Below are 25,503 nucleotides of genomic sequence, written 5' to 3' on the forward strand. Positions count from 1 at the left end.
TCCTCCAGGTGGTTCCGCGGGGACTGTGATAACAAACGCAACTTGATCCGTAAAATAATGGCAATCTATATATATAAAATCGTGCATGTCTGTCTGTCTGTGTATGTGTGTGTGGATTTCGGACCATACGCACTTTCATTGGACGGCGGTTGCCCCTGGCAACAGCTAACGACGCCTTCGCCGCTTTCATTGGACGGCGGTTGCCCCTGGCAACGAGTAGCAACTTTTCGCCGCGGGGTGGACGCCATTTTTAATAGCGCGGGGGGGGGGGGGGGGGGGGGACTGGCACCCGTACCCAGCGTTCGCCGGGTTGGAAAATCAGGCAAGGTGGGAGACTCTGCACGGTGCTAGGCCTCGACACCCAACACGCCACTCTGAGGTAAATTCATAAAAATTTCACGTCCTCTACAGAGTGGCGAGGGAGGCAGAGTGGCGAGGGAGGGAGAGTGGCGAGGGAGGGACTCAGCCTCAAAACGAGTAACTGGTGTGGCGTATTAACATCACCACTGGGGAGACAAAGGCGGCCGGGCGTGGTGGATCCAAGTCCCGGGCAAAGCCGGGTCATGACTATGTGTGTATGTGTTTATGTGTATGTCTGTGTGTCTGTATGTATGTGTGTATGTATGTGTCTGTATGTGTTTGTGTGTATGTATGTGTGTGTCTGTATGTATGTGTGTGTGTATTGTGTATGTGTTTGTGTGTATGTATGTGTGTGTTTGTATGTATGTGTATGTCTGTGTGTATGCATGTGTGTGTATGTGTGTGTATGTGTTTGTGTGTATGTGGGTGTATGTATGTGTGTGTATGTGTTTGTATGTGTTTGTGTGTTTACGCTCGCATTACACAAATGTGTTGCAGGTCTAAGGCGTTCCTCGCGCAGCATTGCCGCTTTATTATTGCAGTCGTTTACTGCCGTACGCACCCTCAAAGTCGTGTGTGTCTGCAGCAAACGCGTGTATGTGTACCTATGGACGCGCGCGCGTGTGTAGTGTAGGGGGAACGGTAGTGTAGTGCTTAGCGTGCTGTCTCTGTCTGTGTGTGTGTGTCTGTGTGTGTGTGTCTGTGTGTGTGTCTGTGTGTGTGCGTGTGTGGTGTGTGGGGAGCGGTAGTGTAGTGGTTAGCGTGCTGTCTGTGTGTCTGTCTGTGTCTGTCTGTGTGTGTCTGCGTGTGTCTATGTGTGGGTGTCTGTGTGTGTGTCTGTGCGTCTGTGTGTGTGAGGAGCGGTGGGTGTAGTGGTTAACGCTACGCTGCGCTACCAACCCGGCGAACCGAGTTCGATTCCCGCTCATGGCCACCACCGGTCAAGATTATTTGAACCTCCCATAGGTCGACTCAGCCTCAAACGAGTAACTGGTGTGGCGTATTAACATCGCCACTGGGGAGACAAAGGCGGCCGGCCGTGGTGGATACAAGTCCCGGGCGAAGCCGGGTAGTACAGCTAGTGTTTTATAAAACCTTTGGTATCGGGACATTCATTAATCTTTTACTTCATTAAAGAAGTGAAGTGAGGTCAACTACCCCAATTAAACTTCCCTAACGCTAATAATCTAAATGCACCACCTCTAAAATAAAACTGCTTTTATGTTGCGGTAATACGAATCATAGTTTTTGTTTGTATCCTGGTATTTGGAGAGAGAAGTGGAATGCGTTTTGGTCACCAGGGGTAAGGTGCTAGATGGTGGTGGTTTACCACCGCCAGTTTTGTTAAAGTCAAAGCCACAGACCCCCCCGCCCCTCACAACATAAACCGCCGGTACTCGTTACACGACGGGCTTAGTGGCCTCGTGGGTCCTCATCGGTCCTCGTCGGCCTGCCGATGTGGGACCGTGTGCGGGAGCGAGCGGTGGGTTGCCGCCCCCCCAAGCCCCCCCGCCCCCCTCACCTCCTTCGAAGGTGGATCCCCACCCCACCACCCAGCAGCGCGACCCCGCCGGGAACTCCCACGCGGGCTCCGTGAGGCATACCGGCTGCACGTGACCTACAGTCAGTGGCACGTCACACACACACCACGTGGCACGTCACACACACCACGTGGCACGTCACACACACACACCACGTGGCACGTCACACACACCACGTGGCACGTCACACACACACACCACGTGGCACGTCACACACACACCACGTGGCACATCACACACACACACACACCACGTGGCACGTCACACACACACACACCACGTGGCACGTCACACACACACACACCGCCTGGCACGTCACACACACACCACGTGGCACGTCACACACACACCACGTGGCACGTCACACACACACCATGTGGCACATCACACACACACCATGTGGCACATCACACACACCACGTGGCACGTCACACACACACATCACGTGGCACATCACACACACACCACGTGGCACGTCACACACACACACCACGTGGCACGTCACACACACACACACCGCCTGGCACGTCACACACACACCACGTGGCACGTCACACACACACCACGTGGCACGTCACACACACACCATGTGGCACATCACACACACACCATGTGGCACATCACACACACCACGTGGCACGTCACACACACACACACCACGTGGCACATCACACACACACCACGTGGCACGTCACACACACACACCACGTGGCACGTCACACACACACCACGTGGCACGTCACACACACACCACGTGGCACATCACACACACCACGTGGCACGTCACACACACACACCACGTGGCACGTTACACACACACCACGTGGCACATCACACACACACACCACGTGGCACGTCACACACACACACACCGCCTGGCACGTCACACACACACACCACGTGGCACATCACACACACACCACGTGGCACGTCACACACACACACCACGTGGCACGTCACACACACACACACCACGTAGCACGTCACACACACCACGTGGCACATCACACACACCACGTGGCACGTCACACACACACCACGTGGCACATCACACAAACACCATGTGGCACATCACACACACACCACGTGGCACATCACACACACACCACGTGGCACATCACACATCACGTGGCACATCACACACACCGCGTGGCACGTCACACACACCACGTGGCACATCACACACACACCACGTGACACATCACACACACACCATGTGGCACATCACACACACACCATGTGGCACATCACACACACATCACGTGGCAGGTCACACACACACACCACGTGGCACATCACACACACACACATCATCACACAAACCGCTTGCCACGAGAGCGCCCCCCCCCCCCCCCCCCCCCGCTAGTGAAGTGCTTCTTCCGGGGTGCCCTCACCCGTGAAGGCGATGGGCTCGGACAGCCGCAGCACGGCCACGTCGTGCCTCTTGGTGGCCTGGTTGTACCCCGAGTGGATGTGGATCTCCGCGATCGACGCCCTCACGACGGGCGGCGACGCCGCCTGCAGCCGGTCGCGGACCCCGAGGTACACAGTCCACGTGCCCGGGTCCCAGTCTTTCCTGCATCGCGCCACCAAATGTAAAAGGTGTGGGGGGCACGCGCTGGTGGGGGGCACGCGCTGGTGGGGGGCACGTGCCGGTGGGGGGTAGCATATTATAAGCCACACGCGGCGTTATGAGACACATAGGAGGCCCAGTCGGCCACAAGGGGGGCCCCCGAATGAACAGATAAACGCACAAGTACAAGCATATTCAGAAAAAACATTTTAACTAAATACGTATAAAAAAATTCCCTGCGGTCCACCATGAACGCATCTGGCTGTCGTAGTATCAACAGAGCAGCGTCAAGTTGCGCGATCCACCCCCTTTGAGGAAGTCCTAGACCGATGGGGCCGGCATGTAACAAGACGCACAACGTGTGAGTATTGTTACCTTTACATCTGCTTATTATAATATTTGAGTTGCACCGTGTATTGGGTTTGGATTCTAAACCCAATACACGGTGCAACTAAAATACGAATATATAAGTACAGATAGTCCCTGAGTTACGATGGTGCGACTTACGATATTTCGATCTTACGATGGCGATAGCGATACGACAAAATTGTAAAATATTTCAAATTTCGCGTGGCAGGTAAACGCAGCAGCGAACGATACGTTCAATGCATGTATAATACGTAGCTTTAGCGATTTCATTTTAGGGTTACCACGATATGATACGTTCATTGCACGTGAAAAGTTTTGATAGCAGATAGGACTGTTTCCTGAAAATTTTTTTTTATTAAATTGCAGTTCATATAGGTAGGCTAGGAATTTACCTTGTTTTATTTTACTGTGGAATACAGTATTGTAACTAATAAATACATACAGTATATAGTTGACACAGTACGGTACTGTAAATTGCTCTGTTTTGCTAAATTATCCCCATTCTTTAAGACTCATGGGTAGGCTAGGCCATCTTCGACTTACGATATTTTTGACTTACGATGGGGTCGCCGTAACGCATCTCCATCGTAAGTAGAGCACTACCTGTATAGCCTACACATTATTGTATACGGGATACAAAAAAAAACATCCGTATAGAAGAGTGGAATTGATGTGTGTGTGAGAGCCTCTATCAGACACGAGTGTACGTTATGGCATGGAAAGGGAGAGACAGTCAGGAGATGACAGTCCAGAGAAACCCGGGAAGGCACGTGACGAGGAGAGAATATTGAGGGGTGGCCGACAGGTGACGAGAAGTACGCTACGGGTGGTGTGAGGGCCCTAGAACCTTCCTGGGAAGATCCCGAAAGGGGCGGAGCAGAGGGCGGAGGGAGGCCCCGCTCAGGGGATCAAAACTGATCCAAGGGGGGCAATCGCGGCCGTCTACAGCAGGGGTGGGGAACGTCCGGCCCGCGAAATCATTTGGTGTGGCCCTGCCAAGGCAACCGCAGGCGGGACTCGATATTCAACAAATCTAGGAGCAAACCTGGAAAAGCAGTTGCGAGTAGCAGCAACATCATCAATACCAGCTAACATCACACGCCTCGCCAAAGAGAAGCAGTTCCAGCCCATCGCATTAGGGGCGAGTTAATTAAATGTTTGACCAAATATAACAGGCACATTTTTAAGTTGATCATTTTGTATGGCCCGCGAATGATGTTATGAATATCCAAATGGCCATTGGCAGAAAGAAGGTTCCTCAGCCCTGCTGTAGAGGAATGGGACCCGCCGTGCAACACTTCTTAGATCTTCGATCATCACGTACAGCATCGTGGGTCAGGCAGGATGATACTGACTGACCACATTATGTAGTTACCCTGTTGTGGTATCGTACCCCGTTGGACTCTAGGTAACCCGTTGTGGTTTATGCAAGGGGCCGTTTATAAATGACGTCACACGATTTTGGACGATTTTTGACCCCACCCCCCTCGTCACACGGCGTCACAAAAAGTCAGACCGCCCCTCAAATATGACGTCACAAAGCTCTGCCCCTCCCCCCAAAAACCATATTTCCATTTTGAAAATAAAACATGGTTCAAATCGCTTTAAACTATTGTCATTGTAGTGCCTATTTAATGTGGCGCTGCACTCTGATGTTGTAGGAGAAAACATTTATTTAAAAGTCTATTTAATTAAGTAAAACGTGTTGTCTATATGTATTTAATGTTGCGCATTTTGATATGATGTCACATTTCTCAAACCTCGTCACACATCGTCACAAATGTCTGACCCCCCCCCCCTAGGTGCGTGAGGTCATTTATGGACGGCCCCTAAGTGCACTGTTGAGAAATAAACGTGTCGCCTCCAAGTCAAGTTTGTGCCTCCACTGAAACCACTACACAGGCTACACAGAGGCGGGCGGGGGGGGAGTCTTTGGCTCACATCATCATCATCGCGCCGCGCGTTGCGCTCTCACCCGATGACGCAGTGGGCGGCCGTGACGAGCCAGCGGGCCGAGAGGAGCGCCGCGCCGCACAGGAACCTCTCCTGGTGGTAGAGGGCGGCTGCCCAGGGCCACGCTCCGGCCTCCGCATCGCCCCCTCCCACGATGCGCCCCGACGGGGAGAACGCCGCTGGGCCCCTCGACGTGGGGCCAGGCTCGTCCGGAACCAGCGGGCGGCGTCCACAGTCTTGTGAGAGTGTTTGTGAGAGTGTTTGTGAGTGTTTGTGAGAGTGTTTGTGAGAGTGTTTGTGTGTTTGTGAGAGTGTGAGTGTGTTTGTGAGAGTATTTGTGAGTGTGTTTGTGAGTGTGTTTGTGAGAGTATTTGTGAGTGTGTTTGTGAGTGTGTTTGTGAGTGTGTTTGTGAGAGTGTTTGTGAGTGTGTTTGTGTGTTTGTGAGAGTGTTTGTGTTTGTGAGTGTGTTTGTGAGTGTTTGTGAGAGTGTTTGTGAGAGTGTTTGTGAGAGTGTGAGAGTGTTTGTGAGAGTGTTTGTGAGTGTGTTTGTGAGAGTATTTGTGAGAGTGTTTGTGAGTGTGTATGTGAGTGTTTGTGAGTGTGTTTGTGAGTGTGTTTGTGAGAGTGTTTGTGAGAGTGTTTGTGAGTGTGTTTGTAAGTGTTTGTGAGAGTGTTTGTGAGTGTGTTTGTAAGTGTTTGTGAGAGTGTTTGTGAGAGTGTTTGTGTGAGTGTTTGTTAGTTCGCATAAATATAAACTTGTCGTTAAACCCGCCACCACCCGCCACAGCCAAAGTAAGAAACGATGACACTTATTCTTCAGTTTTTTCGGTAACGTCACGTAAAATTAAAATTAATAAAAGTAAAATAAAAATAAAATTAAAATCACGACGTTTCGGAGGCAACACAAGCTTCCGTCTTCAGGTGGAACCGTCACAGCACGACAGCTGTATCAAGTAAATGAGAAATTCCAAGATATCCGACCTTGTATATATACTGGTTGAGGGGGGAGGAGCCAGGGTAGGCCCCTGGATAGGCCCCTGATAAAGTTGGTGCGGCTGAAGCTACGGCTAGTCTACATAACAAAGGACTGAGCCTTTGTTATGTAGACTGGTTGAGAGGGGGGGGGGGGGGAGGTGCCAGAGTTGTTAATGTGCGTCTGCTGTTAATGGGACTGAACCTTTGTTATGTAGATGGTAAAAGCAAACTAGCAGGTCAGGAAGAAACAGCCTCTTGCTATGTTACTTGGTGGGTAAAACTTAAAGCATGGTTAATAACATTTTTCCAATGATTACTCAGTTTGTACCCATCATCACGGTTGAAATTATGTCTGTGTTTGTATATTTGTATGGCTTCGTGTACAAACCTTTGATAGTAGCCAGGAGCTTTGCAGAGGACCTTGGTCTCGGAAAAGACAATTTCATGAGAGCTCTCATGAGAGCTCTCATGAAATTGAAGCCATCCAAATATAGAAATACAGACATAATTTCAACCGTGATGATGGGTACAAACTGAGTAATCATTGGAAAGATGTTATTAACCATGCAAAAAAAGATTTAACTACACATATTTAGACCATCTTATTTGACAGACAACTATTCTTTAGTTACTGTACAGTTTACTGATAGACAGCCAGTTTTGTTTGATCATGTTTAGCTTCTTTTTTCACACGCTGGTTTCCTGCTTTAAGTTTTACCCACCAAGTAACATAGCAAGATGCTGTTTCTTCCTGACCTGCTATTTTGCTTGTACCATCTACATAACAAAGGCTCAGGGTCATTAGCAGCAGCCGCACATTAACAACTCTGGCACCTCCCCCCCTCTCAACCAGTCTACATAACAAAGGCTCAGTCCTTTGTTATGTAGACTAGCCGTAGCTTCAGCCGCACCAACCTTATCATAATAATAATAAAAAACTCCTATCCAGGGGCCTACCCTGGCTCCTCCCCCCTCAACCAGTATATATACAAGGTCGGATCTCTTGGAATTTTCTCATTTACTTGATACAGCAAGCGTGCTGTGACGGTTCCACCTGAAGACAGAAGCTTGTGTTAACTCCGAAACGTCGTAATTTTTATTTTATTTTTAATTTACTTTTAATTTAAATGTTTTACCTACGTGACTTTACCGAAAAAACCTAAGAATATGAATCCTTGCAGTCACGAAAGCTTCAAATCTAGAACACGATGACACTTTTTAATTGTCTGTATGGGGTGGTGGCGGGTTTAACGGCACATTTATATATTTGCGATCTAACACAAAACACGTCTATTCTGGATAATATTGGTCGCGAAAGCCTGTCACTACGATGCGTTAAAACTCGAGAATGGATATTGAGGCCGGTTCAGTGCGATCCGGTAAGGGGCCGTCCATAAATGACGTCACGCAATTTTGGACGATTTTTGACCCCCCACCCTCGTCACACGGTGTCACAAGTCAGACCCCCCGTCAAATATGACGTCACAAAGCTCCCTCCGCCCCCCAAAATATAAAACATGCTTTAAATCACTTTAAACTATTGGCATTGTAGTGCGTATTTAATGTGGCGCTGCACTCTGATGTCGTAGGAGTGTTGTTATAACAATTAGTGTTCTTATAACAAATCTATATTTATTTAAAGTTGTGCATTTTGATGTGACGTCACATTTCTCACCCCCCCCCCTCGTCACACATCGGTGCGTGACGTCATTTATGGACGGCCCCTAAGTTGTGGCCCAGCCATTGGTGGATCGTCTGCATTGGGATCCAGTGGAGGGTTCGCAGTGTTTGGGGTGCCGTGGTCTGGGTGCGGAGAGGAGTGAAGTTGGCAAGACAACTGCCTTGTGAGGGGAGAGCAGAGAGGGAATCGATGGAGAGGCTCCTGCGTACCTTTTGGGTTGCAGGAGACGTAAGCCACCCTGCCACTCTCACAGCGCTCCCTGTAAGAGACACGCTGCTCACACACTTGGCAATGCACTCGTTACTTGTCTAAAGCTTGTTCGTGCTTCACAACGCACCTCCGATCGACACGGTTGGCTACGTACGGTGCGAAAGAAGTTCAACACACACACGCGATGATGATGATGCTTGTTTCCCCGTGAAAATCCTCACCGAATCTCAACACTCTTTTTCATTATGAGACCTCCTTTGCCAGTAGCAAGATATAGTCTCGGGTGTGGACCAATCAATTTCAAGGACAGTGCATACATTATCAGTTGTCTCTTTGTTTGCATTTTGACCAAAAGTGTTGTGGTTAATGCAAACATGATCCTTGTATAAAGGTGTCAGTTTTGTTGCCAGATAAAAGGGTAAACACCTATTACTATAACTCTTTTTCAGTAGGGTCCTGCTAATTTTTTTGAAGTGGGGGAAGGGACGAGATGCTGCTGCTGCCGCTTGATCCCAATTGAGTAATTTGCAGGTACATTTTGAGCCTTGGGATGTTTAGGCCAATACTGGTTACATTGTGTGTGTGTGTTTAGCAATAATCCATGCAGAATAGGGGTACACCATACACACTCCACGTGCACAAAGACGAAATAAAAGCAAAGATCCCTTGTATAGCTATAAATAGGCTTCTGAGGCAAGTGTTGTTAGTGAGCACCTATGAAGGCCGGTACGGCAGGCGAGGGGGTGGGTGGACCAGCGCCACGACCGGCCGCTTTTGTCTTCCTCGTGTTGATGTTTACACATCGCACCGGGTACTCAATTGAGGCTCAGTTAACCTAGGGGAGGCCCAGGACCGCCGCAGATTGTCACTGGTGTTGGGTTCGTAGCACAGCACGCTAACCGCTACACCGCCATGCACACACTCATTGTTGATCTCGCCAAGGTACATAAACCAGCACGCAAACTGCGGTCATCCTCGCAGCAGCGGCTTCTGGCTGCTGCCATCGAACAAAGGCGGTGGTCACCGACCGCATCGCGCGGCGCTTTCAGATGCGCTTCGGCGGCCGTCTGGAACGTTCTCTTCTCCTCTGATGTTAAGGAAGCCAGTGGAGCTGTGCACTTTTAAATCATCGTCGTTTAGATTGACAAACTCGTCTCTTTAGAACCGATTCTTGTGTTTAGTTTGTTGTCCTTCCACCTTCCCCTGCACCTCCGATTAGCGCTGTTCGCCACGTGTGGTGCTAAAGAACTTTAACCACACACACACGTGTATGTACATACACACATACACACACGTGTACGTACATACACACACACACGTGTACGTACATACACACACACACGTGTACGTACATACACACATACACGCGTACGTACATACACACACACGTACATAGTACACACACACACGTACGTACATACACATACACGTGTACGTACATACACACATACACGCGTACGTACATACACACACACGTACGTACACACACACGTACGTACATACACATACACGCGTACGTACATAGTACACACACGCGTACGTACACACACACACGCGTACGTACATAGTACACACACGCGTACATACACACACACACGCGTACGTACATACATACATACACACGCGTACGTGCAGAAACAGAAAGGAGAACGTGCAAACGACACGCAAGACAGCGCGCGATTTGACAGAGTAAAACCCGGGGCCCCCCACCCCTTCTCACTTGCCAATCTAGACGAGGACTCGGGCTTTGTACGGCACTCGGCCTCTCCACGGCAATGTAAAGTACAATTGAATTTAATCTTTTGCTAATAACTCATGTTCATTATTAAACTAATAAGTTGCCAGATATTACAATAATTATGTTTGTGTGCAGATAAGAACTCCGGTTCATTGTTTACTATTATGTAACTAATAAGTTGGTAAATATTACAATAATAATGTTTGTGTGCAGAAAATGTTTTCATTATTAGGTTGGTGTCCACTGCGGCGTCCGTGAACGGAGAGAGGCGCGGGGGGCAGGCGGGGGGGCAGGCGGGGGGGGGGGGGGGGGGGCGGGGGGGGGGCAGGCGGGGGGGGGCGGCACGCACACGGGGCTGGCCTCGATGCCGGACGACGTCTCGCTGACGACGACGTACGGAGCGTAGCCCTCGGCCTCCGTCGTCTCGTCGTGCGTCAGGGCGTCGCTGCGGTGTGGGGGAGGGGGGGCGTGGGGGGGGAACAGAATCGGAATCATAATATTGATTCATCCATAATACACCGATGACATTGGTCGAGAAAGCCTACATGTTGAAGGCAACATGTGTTTACACTGCAGGAATCCGATGAGCTGCAAAGGTCTTTTTCACAGACGTCCAGGAGAAACGGTGAGGGGTCGGGGCGAGCTGCGTGACCGTTCCTCGCCAGGCGGTGACTTAGCCACCGCCGCCACCACCACCACCACTACCACCGCAGCCGTCGTCACCGTAATTATTTCTTCTCCGACACCGCACCCAGAGCCCCCAGCTGCCAGCCAGCACTCTCCATACCACCTCTTCCCCTGCAGCTCACAGGTGAGTTGTGCACTCCCATGTGTGTCGGCTCTCCTTTACACTCCTATCTCACCAGGGGTTGGGGAGTTCGATCCCCTAACCCACGAAAGTAGTGGTCAGCACCAAGTAGCTGGCAGGATAGGGCACGGCAGATGCGATTCACCTCCTTTCATTGCTACAAAATGAAGAAGAGAGACGGATCCGCCAATCGCGTGATCCAGCACTGCCCCCTGCACCGCCGATTCACAGACCACGGGGTTCGCACAATCCACCTCCGATTATCACGGTTTGGCTACGTGTGTGTGCGGCAGACGTTCAACTAAAAGTGTCTGTTGCACAAACCATCGGTCGCACGGCCTTCTGGCGGTGCGTAATTTTAATCGGCGTTGACTCAAATACGAGCAAAACTATGGACCGCTTTCGATTTTAAACTATTGAAACTCAACTCACTTTTATTTAGATCTTAAGTTTTCGTGACTGCAATGATTCATAAATTAAATATAATTAATTTTATTTTATACCTACGTGACTTGACCGAAAGAACTAAAGAGTATCACTTTTATTTTACCAGCTCTTTTTCAGATGCGAACCTGGCCACGAATGATAGCCCAACGAAGTGGCTCATCACGTGGACATTTGTAGCAGCCAAACACTCTGAGCGCGTGTTTATAAATGTGGAGAGAAAAACCGGAGGACCCGAAGAAAAATCCACGCAAGCACGGAGAGAGAAAGAGACACGCAAACTCCAAATATGCAGCAGGCATCAGATTCGGGATCGAACCCACGACCTCCTGTATACCAGGCGAGGTAGTTAACATCTCATAGCCACCGAGATACACGGTGTCGATATACAGTGTCTCACCAGCAGCAGCAGAATCAGACTAACTTTAATCAATGGCGGTGAACTGCTAATACATTTCGAGTTATGCATCACTTAATAATTTAGCATCGAACTTGAACCCCATTGAGTAAAGACAGAAGATCAGCAGCTCGCCAGCATTGAGTCAAGCGAGCCTGATTCTGCTGCTGATGCGACACCCAGTGTCGAAACCGGCCCCGTGTCTTTGCTCGCATTTGAATCAAGACTGCTGAAATTCAAGCATCTTCCAGAAGGCGGAATGCGGCTGACGGGATGTGTAAGACATGCTTTCATTTTTGTACTGGGAGAGGCAGACGCGTGAAGGAGGAAAGGGATCATCTGCCTATTTATTTAACGTTGAGAGACGAACTTCCACTGGCGGTGGCTATGAAATGTTAACTCCCTCGCCTGGTATACAGGAGGCCGTGAGTCCGATCCCGACCCTGACGCCTGCTGTGTATTTGGAGTTTGTGTCTCTCTCTCTCTCATCATCATCACGGCTGGGAGATGTTAACTCCCTCGCCTGGTATACAGGTCGTCGTGAGTCAGATCCCGAACCTGACGTCTGCTGCTGTATATTTGGAGATGGTGGTCTCTCTCTCCCCATGGTCGCGTGAATTTTTCTCCGGGCCCTCTGGTTTTTCCCTTCCACATTTAGAATCAACGTCACCACGCGTTTAGAGTCTTTGGCTGCTGCTATGAATTCCCACGCGATGATGATAAGCCACTTAATTGAGCTATATAATTTATGATAGCCAGGTCGCTTCTGAAAAAGAGCTGTAAAGCACAGTGGGCTTTTACTTGGTCAAATAAAAAAGTAGTTTAGTGCGTGAGAGAGTGTGCGAGTGACAAAGAAGATGTTCAGTATGTGGGGCCAAAGGCCATCCCTGTCGCAACCCAAGGTGAACAGGAAATGTCTCCGTGGCTTTATCCGGGCCTGCCCACCGTCACGAAGGCCCTTGAATGAGTTGCGAGCAGCGGGTCAGGGACCCCAACAGCAACAACCCGGGGTCCTAGCCTATCGATCCTTGACAAGGTCAAAATAAAAAGTTTCTTAGGCAGCAGCCATCCGTCCCGGCCACCCCCCCCCCCCCGGCCTCTGCCTCCCTCACCCCCCTAGCCCCCCAGTCTCTCCGCCTTCCCCCGCCCCCCCCAAGCCCCCCAAAGCCCCCCCCCCGCCCCAGTCTCCGCCTTTCCCTCCCGCCCCCCAGGCCCCCCAAACCCCCCCCCTCCCCCGTCTCTCACGGGTAGTGCAGGGAGACGCAGGTGTGGTTGGAGAGGCTCCGGCTCCACGTGTCCGCGCACGCGCTCCCCCAGGCGGCGTCGCGCTGCGTCCACAGCTGGGGCACGCCGCGGGCGGTCGCGTTGGGGGGCGGCACAGAGAGGTCCAGCAGACGGACTGGCGCACGCAGACAGACGGACACGCGGGTGTTCAAACAGACACGCGGGTGTGCAGACAGACTAGTGGGTGCGGATAGACAGCACAGCACGTGTGGCAGGGCAGCGCCGCAGTGGTGATGCACCTCACGGCATGAACCCCTGGGTTCGATTCCCGACATTGGCGGCTATATCTGTGTGGAGTTTGTATTTTCTCCTCCTGTCCTGCGATGGGGTTTCCTCTGGGTGCTCTGGTTTCCTTCCATAGCTGAAGCCACACACACTCATTGACCCACTCACTCACTCGCCCACACCCCCACCAGGGCCGTATTTGCCAATAGGCCACGGTAGGCACTGTGCATAGGGCCTACGGAAACTAAAAGGGGCCTACGAAAGAAATGTGACCATGTTTTGTTGGTTGTATGACACCAAATGTAACCAAGATATTTTCTTGAATAAATATATCCACATGGCAAGGATAAGCAACAGTGTATATAAAGAGGCAGAGTAGTGTCAATCGGTTTTTTTTGCTCATAAGTTGAGAGAAATGAACACCGGGTTAGGGTTTAGGGTTGGTCGCGAGGCACCCGTGTCCCCCCCCGCTGTGGCCCCCACCACCACCCCCACCACCCCTCGGCGTGCGATGGGGGAGTCTCGGTGCGGAGCGGCGCTCACCGCAGCCTCTCTCCTCGGATCCGTCGCCGCACTCCCAGCTGCCATTGCACACGGACGCCGCGCTCACGCAGCCGCCCACTCGGCACTGGAACTCGCCCTCCGAGCACAGGGCTAAGCGCGCACACAGAGAGCGCACACACACACAGGGAGCGCACATACACAGAGAGCGCACACACATAGAGCGCACACACACAGAGGCACACACACAGAGAGCGCACACACACAGAGCGCACACACACACACACAGAGCGCACACACACAGAGAGCGCACACACACAGAGGCACACACACAGAGAGCGCACACACACAGAGCGCACACACACACAGAGCGCACACATACACACAGAGAGTTAAGCATGCGCACACCCACACAGACCGCACACACACACAGACCGCACACACACAGAGGCACACACACACACAGAGCGCACACACACACAGAGGCACACACACAGAGAGCGCACACAGAGCGCACACACACACAGAGGCACATACACACAGAGGCACACACAGAGGCACACACACAGAGAGTGCACACACACACAGAGCGCACACACACACAGAGGCACACACACACCCAGATCGCACACACACACAGAGCGCACACACACACACAGAGCGCACACACACAGAGCACACACACACACAGAGCGCACACACACACACAGAGGCACACACACACACAGAGCGCACACACACACAGAGGCACACACACACACAGAGGCACACACCTGCAGCGCATCGCGTGGCAGCATCGGCACACGTGGCGAAGTTGCGATTCGTACGCGCGTTGACCAACTTCTTTGGCACCAGCACGTAAGCCGACCGTGCTAACAGGAGGTTGGCCGCGTACAGTGCGAAAGAAGTCCCAACATACTTATTGTATTGGGCCTTACCCGGTAAAATAACAACAATCTTTCGTTTAATAATATACCCCGAGCGTAGAATTACTCCATCCCGTGACAGCATCACACGATGCATGTTTCCAGGTCGAATGTCCCACCCCCCCCCCCCTCCTCTGGCACCCCATCGGTGCGGCTAAGATGCAAGCAGCGGCGATGGTGGGACGCGTAGCGTTAGCGGGGCCATTTATAATCGCCGCACCTCGCTTGGCCACGGACCGTGTGGCATTTAAGTCTGCGGTCCAAAGGGCCGCAGATTCTCCCCCCCCCACCTGTTCTCTAGGGGGCCTATTAATGGCCAGCGCGTCCGAGGCAATGCGCCAGTACTGATGACGATCCTGGGTTCAAGCCCAGGGTCCAGGTGTATGCGTCTCGCTGAGCTACGAGCGACCGTGGGGCATTGGGCTCGCCCGCTCGCCGCAGGAACTCACGCGGCAGGCCCAGGCGAAAGCCCGTCGTGAAGTTGGCGTGGAAGCCCCTCGCGGTGTTGGTCTCGTCGCTCAGGAAGATGACCGACATGAGGCTGGAGGGCGAGAAGAGGTCGCCTCCTGGGCCCGCGCCCGTGAAGCGGCCTGCTCACGTCCGCGATGGACGGACGCACATAGGGCAGACGGACAGACGACGATCTCCGTTCGAAGCCAGTCACGAGCTGTACGCAAGTTGAATTGAACACCGCGCGTTCCCGAGATGCTTTGTGGACGGGTTGAGCCCTCGCCTGGACCCCTGCAACGCTGCCAGTCGCTCAGCCGGGTGGCGGTGGCTACGCACGGTGGGCCTGTAATCTCAGCGCTGCGGGTCGGTGGATCTATATGTGGGCGTCAAGGAGGTGCTCGTAAACTGGTTTCGCGGGAGGTGCTTCAACAACAATGTGGACTAAACTCCATCCGTTTCGACTCCCCTCTTGCATATTGGCAGCGATACGTTCAGGATCTAAATGCCAATGGTAAAGTCTGCGAGGCACGAGAGGGCTCCGTGATAGTGTTGCTATTGGGTTGTGTGGCCACAATCTCACTGTGGCTTGTGTCTTTAATGCATCTCTATAGATCTCTGTGTGCTTCCATGGATCTTTGTGCATCTCTATGGATCTATGTGCGTCTCTGTGGGCCTTTGTGTGTCTCTTTGGATGTCTGTGCATCTCTATGGATCTGTGTTTCTCTATAGATATGTGCGCTTCCATGGATGTCTGTGCGTATCCATTAATCTCTGTGCGTCTATATGGATCTCTGTGCGTCTCTATGGATCTGTGTATCTCTATGGATCTCTGTGTATCTCTATGGATCTGTGCGTCTCAATGGATCTGTGCATCTCGATGGATCTCTGTGGGTCTCTGGTTTTACTATGGTCCAGAGTTTGGGTTGCGTGGTCACAATCGCACTGCCGTGGCTTGCTCCTTGAATTTTCCACTTAAACTTGCCAATCCCCGTCCATTCCACCCGTGTGGGATAAGAGCGTTGCGTACTCACGCGCATGCCCCTTACTCCAGGTGCTCCGATTCTCCTCCCACGTGCACATAACATTTTAGTCTATCAATAACAGAGGTTTTTCGTTTAGATCGCATAAATATAAACGTGTTGTTAATATATATAATAAAAAATATATAAAAAGTGACGACATCTACCACGTTTCTGGACTACCACTGTCGCTCATCCACAGCTTCGTTCCCTCCCTTCACCCTCCGCCCCTTATCTCCCCTAGTCTCCTGGACATCTATGAAAAATAGCTTCATAGCTCATCGGATTCCTGGAGTATAAGACGCCGTATTTTCATTCTGTCTGTTGTCCCTATTCGAGTAAAAATGCGGGGCTGACTTGCACCTGTCCTGAACATCTTTTTTCTGCCGCCTCTTTCTCTTCCCACGTTATGCTCTTTTTGTTAATCGCATTCGTTTACAAACCGTTAAAAACCTCGTTTGTTAGTTGTGCACAGGGGCGGTTTCTTCATTAGGGCGATTGGGCGACGCACCACCAATGTCATTCAACCACAGAGTCACGCTAGCCGTCACTGTCAGCCTCTGGATATAGTCCAATCAGCGTCATGTCACGTTCTGTGGAGTACCGCCTCTTTTGGGGCGATTTCACTATGGCTGAGAATCGCCCCGAGTGGTCCCATAGACTTACATTGAAAGATGTTTTTTTTCGAACGGGGGCGCTCCAATGCATTATCTATGGCTTCCGGGAGGGCTCGCCCTAACGTGCTTACGTCATCATACGTGCTTACGTCATCATATGTGCTAACGTCATCATACGTAAGCACGTTTCATCCAACAATATAATTTATCGCTACCTAGTGGAATCTTTAATAAAATAAACTTGAGTGGTTTGTTTTAATAGTGAGTATATAAACAAACAAGATGTATTGTAAGAGTCACTTTATTTTTAATTAATATTAAAGAAGTGAAGTTGCTTTTACATGCTTAAGCTGTTAATTTATTCATTGCATGGGTGGACCTTATCCTTATCAATCATCCAGACATTTCCCCCCCCTGAGAGATTTTGCAGGAGCCGCCACTGGTTGTGCAATATCCCTCAGGACACTCGGTATCTGCAGCATCGATGTTTTTGTTTTATATCGATGTTTAGGTTCGCCACGGTGGCTAGGATATGTTAACGACCTCGCCTGGTATGCAGGAGGTTGTGGGTTCGATCTGGACCCTGATGCCTGATGCATATTTGTAATTTGCATGTTTCTCTCCGCGTGGTCGCGTGGATTTTTCTCCGGGGCCTCTGATTTTTCCCCGACACTTTTAGAAACGTGCGTTTTAGAGTATTTGGCTGCTGCAAAATTTTCCACACGATAAGCCAATTAGTTGAGCTTTCATTTGTGATAGCCAGGTCGCTTCTGAAGAAGAGCGATATAGCTCAGTTGGGCCTTACCAGGTAAAATAAAAATAGTTCAGTTTAGTGTGTGAGTGCAAATGAAGATCCATAATAGTGTTTTGGGTTAGATCGCGTAAATATGAATGTCATTTAACCCGCCACCACCCGACACAGCCAATTAGTAAGGTTTGTCACGTAAACAAAACATGCCAATTCTTTATTAGTACAGCACACCTGTATGTTGGGAGAGTAAACCCACAACATTCAAAATTCTAGTCCGACGTTTTGGCAGTAATTACAACCAGTATCATCAGGCGACAGCCAGAGTTAAATATGTTATCGCTGTGCTCACACGCGCACACCTTGCAACATTCGTCGTAAAATCGCCGGGCAAAACGGCTCGAGGAGCGGTGGTCCTTACCCACAAGCAGTGGACCCTACCAACGAGCGGTGGGCCTTACCGACGAGCGGTGAGGCTTACTGACGAGCGGTGGGCCTTACCGACGAGCGGTGAGCCTTACCGACGAGCGGTGAGGCTTACTGACGAGTGGTGAGCCTTAGCGATGAGCGGCGGGCCTTACTGACGAGTGGTGAGGATTACTGACGAGTGGTGAGGCTTACTGACGAGCAGTTGGGCCTTAGCGACGAGCGGTGCGCCTTACCGATGAAGGTGGAGTTGGCCTCGTAGCCATATCCACCCCTGACCTCCACGAAGTCGAAACCCTGTTCCAGCGCAAACTCCGTGAAGTGTAGTTGGACGTTGTTGCCATCGTCGGCGATGATGAGCCACATGCCTGCGGGTGCGGGGAAACCATTCCACATTCCACAGCAGTGCGGTACTACAGTGGACTATGGATTATCGGCGCTAATAACGGGTAAGGGTTAGGGTTAGTTAGGGTTAGGGTTAGGGGATAATCCAAAAATATAAATTTTCTGCATTCTCAGTGATGACACTTTCCTGCTCCCATGCAGAAGAGTCCGCCCACTAAGTGGATGGGAGCAGAGTCACGCCAATCAAAATCAACAAAACTCCGCCCACCGTTGTAAACATATGTAACTACTGCACTTTCGAGGTGATCACGTGGATTTTGGATTAACTGGAGCACACATATTTGTTCGGTTTAAGCACTTGACTTGTAATAAACATTTCCCAGAAGAACAATGTATTACTGATTTTAGATGATTAATTTGGGCTTAAGGGAAAATCCATGAGTTATTAATGTATGTCAAAATCTCAGCTGCGTGGTAATCTGCAAATCGTATAAACCGCACGCGGATAATCTGGAGTCTACTGTATGATTATTATCATTTCACTCATTTGCTCAGGAAAATTTCACCCGAATTTCAAGACTCTCTTTTAAAAGAGGGTCCTGCCAGGTTTTCACAGCAGGGGGAGATGTTGTTGCTGCTGTTTGCAATCCCACATTGACAAATTATTCCAGGTAGCCCCGCCCACTGATCAAGTGCCAAGTAGCCCCGCCCACTGATCAAGTAGCCCCGCCCACTGATCAGGTAGCCCCGCCCACTGATCAAGTAGCCCCGCCCACTGATCAGGTAGCCCCCGCCCGCTACTCAAGTAACCCCGCCCCGTTTTAACTCAGAACTCGATTCTGACTTTTGCAAAAGCTTTTGGGGGACAATGGGACAGAATTCCTGAAACTACTGGAAGGTGTGGCAGCTATTTTGTCTGTGTTGTTCTCCCATCCCCTGCAGGCAGACCTCAACCTGGCAGAGTGTCTCCCTACTCAAAATGCCCAGAGCCAGGGGTTCACCTCAATGAGCACCTCTGAGCCCTGCGGTGGAAATTACAATCTGAACTTTTGTCCGCAGTTTACACGAACACTTGAGTTCCCGAAAATAGGACTTTGTATTTGAACACTGGCTACAGGGAACAGCTCCGCCGTACCGTATGTATGTTGAACTTCTTTTGCACTGTACATTGCCAACCGTGCCAATTGGAGGTATGGATATTGGCCACCGTCGTTCACCGCTACGTTTCACAGACGCAGTCTGCAGGAGATTCACGGCACCGGGCGATATTGCTGTTCTGTGTCATCCCAATTTTAGTAATTTGCGACGTATTTTTTCGAATTTGAAAAATAAGAATAGGTTACACCCTAGCTGGCAATAAAGCAGAAGGTGTTAAGATGTTCAAACACAAAATCAATACCTTTCGCAGGCAATCAAATCTGCATTAACCGCACATACTTGCGGTGAACATGCAAACAAACATGCCCTGATAATAATGTATGCATTGTATTTGAAACTGATTGGCCTACACCAGGGACATCCTTATTTATGGCCTAGTCTCACCGCTGTTGGACCAGAGAGCGCCAAAAAGTAAACAGTAAAGGGATATCAGAGGCAGTTCTGTGATATCCACCTCCAGGGTGTGTTCTCTTAAACTCGGACTCTGTGTGTTGCTGGTGGACTCTGTGTGGGGGGGAGGGAGAGAGGGATGGGAGGGAGAGAGGGAGGGGAGGAGGGGAGGGGGAAACTCACAGTGCGCTTCGCTGATGTAGGGGCCAGGGTAGTTGGGGGAGGTGAATGTCGAATTTGGTTCTCGGAGCCACGTAGGTCCACCACAGTCCTCTAAGGCACACACAGTCCACAGTCAACAATCAACACAGAGTCCACCAGCAAAACAGAGTCCAGCAACACACAGAGTCTGAGTTAGAGAACAGACCATGGAAGTGGATATCAAAGAACTACCTCTGAGATCCCCTTCCACAAGTAAAATTTGGCCCACAGAATGAAGGGGGTTGGAATCTCCCATCCAGCAACACACGCTCTGTGACTGAATAGTGGTCATAGCCTTACAATCATAACTGATACAGGGACTCCTTTACTTACGAACACATCGACTCACGATCTTTCAGAGATACAAACAAACCCATCCGTAAGTCCAATTGCCCGGTAGGACCGAGAGTCGTACGTTCAACTGCCACGCAATAGATTGTGCTGGTGGCATCTACATCTGCAGAACGTGAAGAACCAGCGGCATCTACAAGAGATTAGACAACTTTTAAAGTCATTCCCCGTGTTTAGTCTACAACCTGTTTGGAATTGACAGGAGTAAAGTTGTGACTTATGAACAAATCAACTGACGAACAAACGTCTGGAACCTAACTCGTAGTAGAGGAGTCCTTGCACTTTTATTTCAAGAGATAAAATTTAGCACAAATAAGTGTTGTACCGGGCTAAAGACCATCATCTCACTAGACTTGAGCACCCAGTTTAATCACAACCTAGTCCCTGTGTGAGTCTATGGGTCTCTGTGTGAGTCTATGTGTCTCTGTGTGAATCTATGGGTCTCTGTGTGAGCCTATGGGTCTCTACGTGAGTCTATGGGTCTCTGTTGGAGTCTATGGGTCTCTACGTGAGTCGATGGGTCTCTGTGTGAGTCTATGGGTCTCTGTGTGAGTCTATGGGTCTCTACGTGAGTCTATGGATCTTTGTGCGAGTATATGGGTCTCTACGTGAGTCGATGGGTCTCTGTGTGAGTCTATGGGTGTCTGTGTGAGTCTGTGGGTCTCTGTGTGAGCCTATGGGTCTCTACGTGAGTCTATGGGTCTCTGTTTGAGTTCATGGGTCTCTACGTGAGTCGATGGGTCTCTGTGTGAGTCTATGGGTGTCTGTTTGAGTCTATGGGTCTCGGTGTGAGTCTATGGGTCTCTGTGTGAGTCTATGGCTCTCTACGTGAGTCTATGGGTCTCTGTGTGAGTCTATGGGTCTATGTGTGAGTCTATGGGTCTCTACGTGAGTCTATGGGTCTCTGTGTGAGTTTATGAGTCTCTGTGTGAGCCTATGGGTCTCTACATGAGTCTATGGGTCTCTGTGTGAGTCTATGGGTCTCTGTTGGAGCCTATGGATCCCTGTGTGAGTCTATGGGTCTCTGTGTGAGTCTATGGGTCTCTGTGTGAGTCTATGGGTCTCTACATGAGTCTATGGGTCTCTGTTTGAGTCTATGGGTCTCTACGTGAGTCGATGGGTCTCTGTGTGAGTCTATGGGTGTCTGTGTGAGTCTATGGGTCTCTGTGTGAGTCTATGGGTCTCTGTGTGAGTCTATTGGGTTCTACGTGAGTCTATGGGTCTCTACGTGAGTCTATGGGTCTCTACGTGAGTCTATGGGTCTCTGTGTGAGTCTATGGGTTTCTGTGAGTCGAGTCTATGGGTCTCTACGTGAATCTATGGATATAAATGTAAGTCATTTGTGGTCAAGTTGAGACCATCGACTCACGACACTTGAGCACCTGGTTTAATGACAAACCAATCACTGTGTGCGTCTATGGGTCTCTGTGTGAGTCTGTGGGTCTCTCTGTGAGTCTATGGGTCTCTACATTAGTCTATGGGTCTCTGTGTGAGTCTATGTGTCTCTGTGTGAGTCTATGTGTCTCTGTGTGAGTCTGTGGGTCTATGCATGAGTCTATACATCTCTGTGTGAGTCTATGGGTCTCTGTGTGAGTCTATGTGTCTCTGTGTGAGTCTATGGGTCTCTATGTGAGTCTATCAACTGACAAAGCTTGAGAACTCGCGAGTCTATGGGTTTCTGTGAGTCGAGTCTATGGGTCTCTACGTGAGTTTATGGGTCTCTACGTGAGTCTATGGGTCTCTACGTGAGTCTATGGGTCTCTGTGTGAGTCTATGGGTATCTGTGTGAGTCTATGTGTCTCTATGTGAGTCTATGGGTCTCTAGGTGAGTCTATGGATCTCTGTGTGAGTCTGTGGGGCTCTGTGTGAGTCTATGGGTCTCTGTGTGAGTCTATGTGTCTCTACGTGAGTCTATGGGTCTCTATGTGAGTCTATGGATCTCTGTGTGAGTCTGTGGGGCTCTGTGTGAGTCTATGGGTCTCTGTGTGAGTCTATGGATATCAACTGACAAAGCTTGAGAACTCGGTTTAATCACAGGTGGCTGGTGAATCCTGAATTCGAACTCGAGATCTCAGTGGTGCCAGCCTCATGCTGCTGTCCGTTTCGAGGATTTGACTTCTGCTGTACACTTCTACGTGACCATGATCCACGTAGATGAGCAATCATTTGTCGCCAGGTTGATTCTGAAAAAGAGCTCTCCATCTCAGTGGCTCTTACCACGGTGGCGAGGTGGTAACTTCCTCGCCTGTTCTACAGGAGGTCGTGGGCTCAACTCCGATCCTGAAGCCAGCTGTATATTTGGAGTTTGCGTGTCTTACTTCCTGTGGTCGCGTGGTGTTTTTCCTCCGGGTCCTCAGGTATCTCGCTCCACATTTCGAATCAACGTCATGCGTTTAAGAGTCTTTAGCCGCTTTAAATTTCACTGTGATCAAGAGCCCCTTCGTTGAACAATTATTTGTGATCGCCAGGTCACTTCTGAAAAAGAGCCACGTAGCTCAGTGTGGGGCCTTACCTGGTAACAAGAACAATCGTTTACTAATCTAGATGTGAAGTTTTCGTGACTGCAGGGATCCATCCTCTTTGGTTCTTTCGGTAAAGTCACGTAGGTATAAAATATATAAATCACGACGTTTCGGGCGCAACACAAGCGTCCGTCATCAGGTGGGACAACCACAGCAAGAAACAATTTAGTTTTAGCTCAGAGTGATCCTCCGAGCCACGAGGGCCGCCATTCAAAGTTCCTTCCCAACCCTCCCAGCTCAAGAGGTCTCTATCGGCCGTCTCACCGTTAAGAAAACAAACAAAACAAATCATCAATACAGCGGCAGCCCCCTCCCTCCCCGGCTGGTCGAGCAATCCACGAGGTTCTGCGCGGGTCGCTCACTGGGCAGCAGCGGCTCCTTTGTGGGGCCGGCGTCGGGCCCCTCGGGGCACTGGGCCGCCTCCAGGGCGATGTCGTCGAGTGCCACGTGGGGGTTTCGTCTCCGCGTCTGCACCACGAACAGAACCTGCGGGAGGCACGCGGGTGGGCGGTCAGGCGGCAGTTAAACAAAGATAACGATTCCGCCCCCCCCCCTCGTATAGCCTTAACAAACTGTTGGAGCAAGTGCTGTTAGCGAGGAGCAGCACCTATGAAGGCCAGTACTTTGACACACGAGGGGCTGGGTGGCCAGCACCACGCTGCCTTTGTCTCCCCAGCGACGATGTTTACACATACCAGGTACTTGTTTGAGGCTGAGTCGACCTAGGTGAGACCCAGTACCGGTTCAGATAATCGTCACTGGTGTTGGCCGTGAGCGGGAATCGATCCCGGGTTTCCAGGTTCATAGCGCAGTGCACACTATAAACAATTTAAACTAAACATCCTCTTTACTCAGAAGCGACCTGGCTGCCACAAATGAAAGGGGAGAACAGTAAACTCCAAATATACAGCAGGCGTCAGGGGTTGGGTTTGAACTCACAAACTCCTGTATACCAAACTCTTTGGTTCTTTCGGTAAAGTCACGTAGGTAGAAAAATAATAGATCACGACGTTTCGATCGCAACACAAGCGACCGTCATCAGGTGGAACAGATACAGCAGGTGAACTGCTGACATAGGAGAAAGAGCTGCTGCAACAAGAGTTTCTAAAGGGTTTTGGTGGGCTCAACCCACGGGTAAAGGCGAGGTACTTAAAATCTGGCCACTGCGGCGCCTTGGTGGCACCACATCACCGTAGCGGCACCAAATCACCGTAGCGGCATAGGCCTCTGAACGTCCCGACAGGGCTGGGACAGTCCCAGTGGGCTGAGGAAGCCTCTTCCGTTTGTGCCAAAGCAATTACAAAACTATGACTATTTTGGTCGCCAGTTTTGAATTAGTCTGACGTCGCACCCAACTCGTGATGTACACGTGGACGCTGACATTTTTTCGCCAACAGCGCTAATCGGAGGTGCGGAGGGGAAGGACAACAAACTAAACGTGAAAAGCAGCTCTAAGGAAATGAGTTTGTCAATCTCGATGATGATCTAAAAGTGGATAGATCCAGCGGTTTCCTAATATCGAGAAGGAAGAGCATTCCAAATGGCTGCAGAAGCACATCTGAAAGTGCACGATGCAGTGACTGTGTTTGTTCGATGATTAGTACAGTTGTCTATGTATGGTGCGAAAGAAGTTCAACAGACACTATTATACACTACTATACACTACACTATGCACTACTATGCACTACACTATACACTACATTACGATACGCTACACTACACAACACCACAATTTCTTTAAAACTGCTTGTTGTGTTTAATTTGCTGTCCGTTCCCCGCACCTCCGATGGCCACGTACGGTGCGAAAGAATTCAACGTACACACACACACCACACACACACACATGACCAGACCTCCGGGCGGTCTGGTCAAGGCGTGGCCGCTATCGCTCGGCTCCGAGTTGCGCAAAGAAACCGCAGAAAAAAGCGTGGCCCAAGAAGCCGGCTGAGTTTCTGAGTTGAGCGGTTGGCGGTGGCGGCATGACGTGCTGATTAGGGAGCTGGCGAAGAACTTTGGGCTGAGTCTAACACGTCGTAGTAGCAGCCTGTTGTCTATATTTATTTAAAGTTGCGCATTTTCACGTGACGTCACACTTCTAAACCCCCGCCCCCTCGTCACACATCGTCACAAATGTCTGACCCCCCCCGCCCCCAGGTGTGTGACGTCATTTATGGACGGCCCCTAACTCCAGTAGTTTGGCGCTTGAGGATGCGCCGATCTCGGGGTTTGGCTGTGCGGCAACTTGAACGATGGGGACAGACACGGACGTGCGCTGGGCTGCAACCTGAGA

General features: G+C 50.5%; 1 protein-coding gene across 3 annotated transcripts in view; it reads right to left on the reverse strand.

Annotated features, from left to right (window-relative positions):
* The window catches only part of TMPRSS15 (transmembrane serine protease 15), a 63,454-nt gene that overhangs the window by 4,983 nt on the left and 32,968 nt on the right, over positions 1–25,503 (reverse strand). For all 3 annotated transcript variants that reach the window (XM_061576797.1, XM_061576798.1, XM_061576796.1), the window contains exons 13-23: positions 23,576–23,699; positions 20,323–20,412; positions 18,483–18,614; positions 15,436–15,576; positions 14,103–14,213; positions 13,296–13,449; positions 10,751–10,846; positions 8,663–8,712; positions 5,819–6,032; positions 3,296–3,477; positions 1,883–1,978 (exon numbers count right to left, since the gene is read on the reverse strand). In XM_061576797.1, coding sequence (XP_061432781.1) covers positions 1,883–1,978; positions 3,296–3,477; positions 5,819–6,032; positions 8,663–8,712; positions 10,751–10,846; positions 13,296–13,449; positions 14,103–14,213; positions 15,436–15,576; positions 18,483–18,614; positions 20,323–20,412; positions 23,576–23,699 — 1,390 coding nt within the window. The remainder of the gene's footprint in view (positions 1–1,882; positions 1,979–3,295; positions 3,478–5,818; positions 6,033–8,662; positions 8,713–10,750; positions 10,847–13,295; positions 13,450–14,102; positions 14,214–15,435; positions 15,577–18,482; positions 18,615–20,322; positions 20,413–23,575; positions 23,700–25,503) is intronic.

Source organism: Lethenteron reissneri, chromosome 62, assembly GCF_015708825.2.
Source record: "Lethenteron reissneri isolate LAM-NWPU_2019-01 chromosome 62, ASM1570882v1, whole genome shotgun sequence".
Lineage (NCBI taxonomy): Eukaryota > Metazoa > Chordata > Hyperoartia > Petromyzontiformes > Petromyzontidae > Lethenteron > Lethenteron reissneri.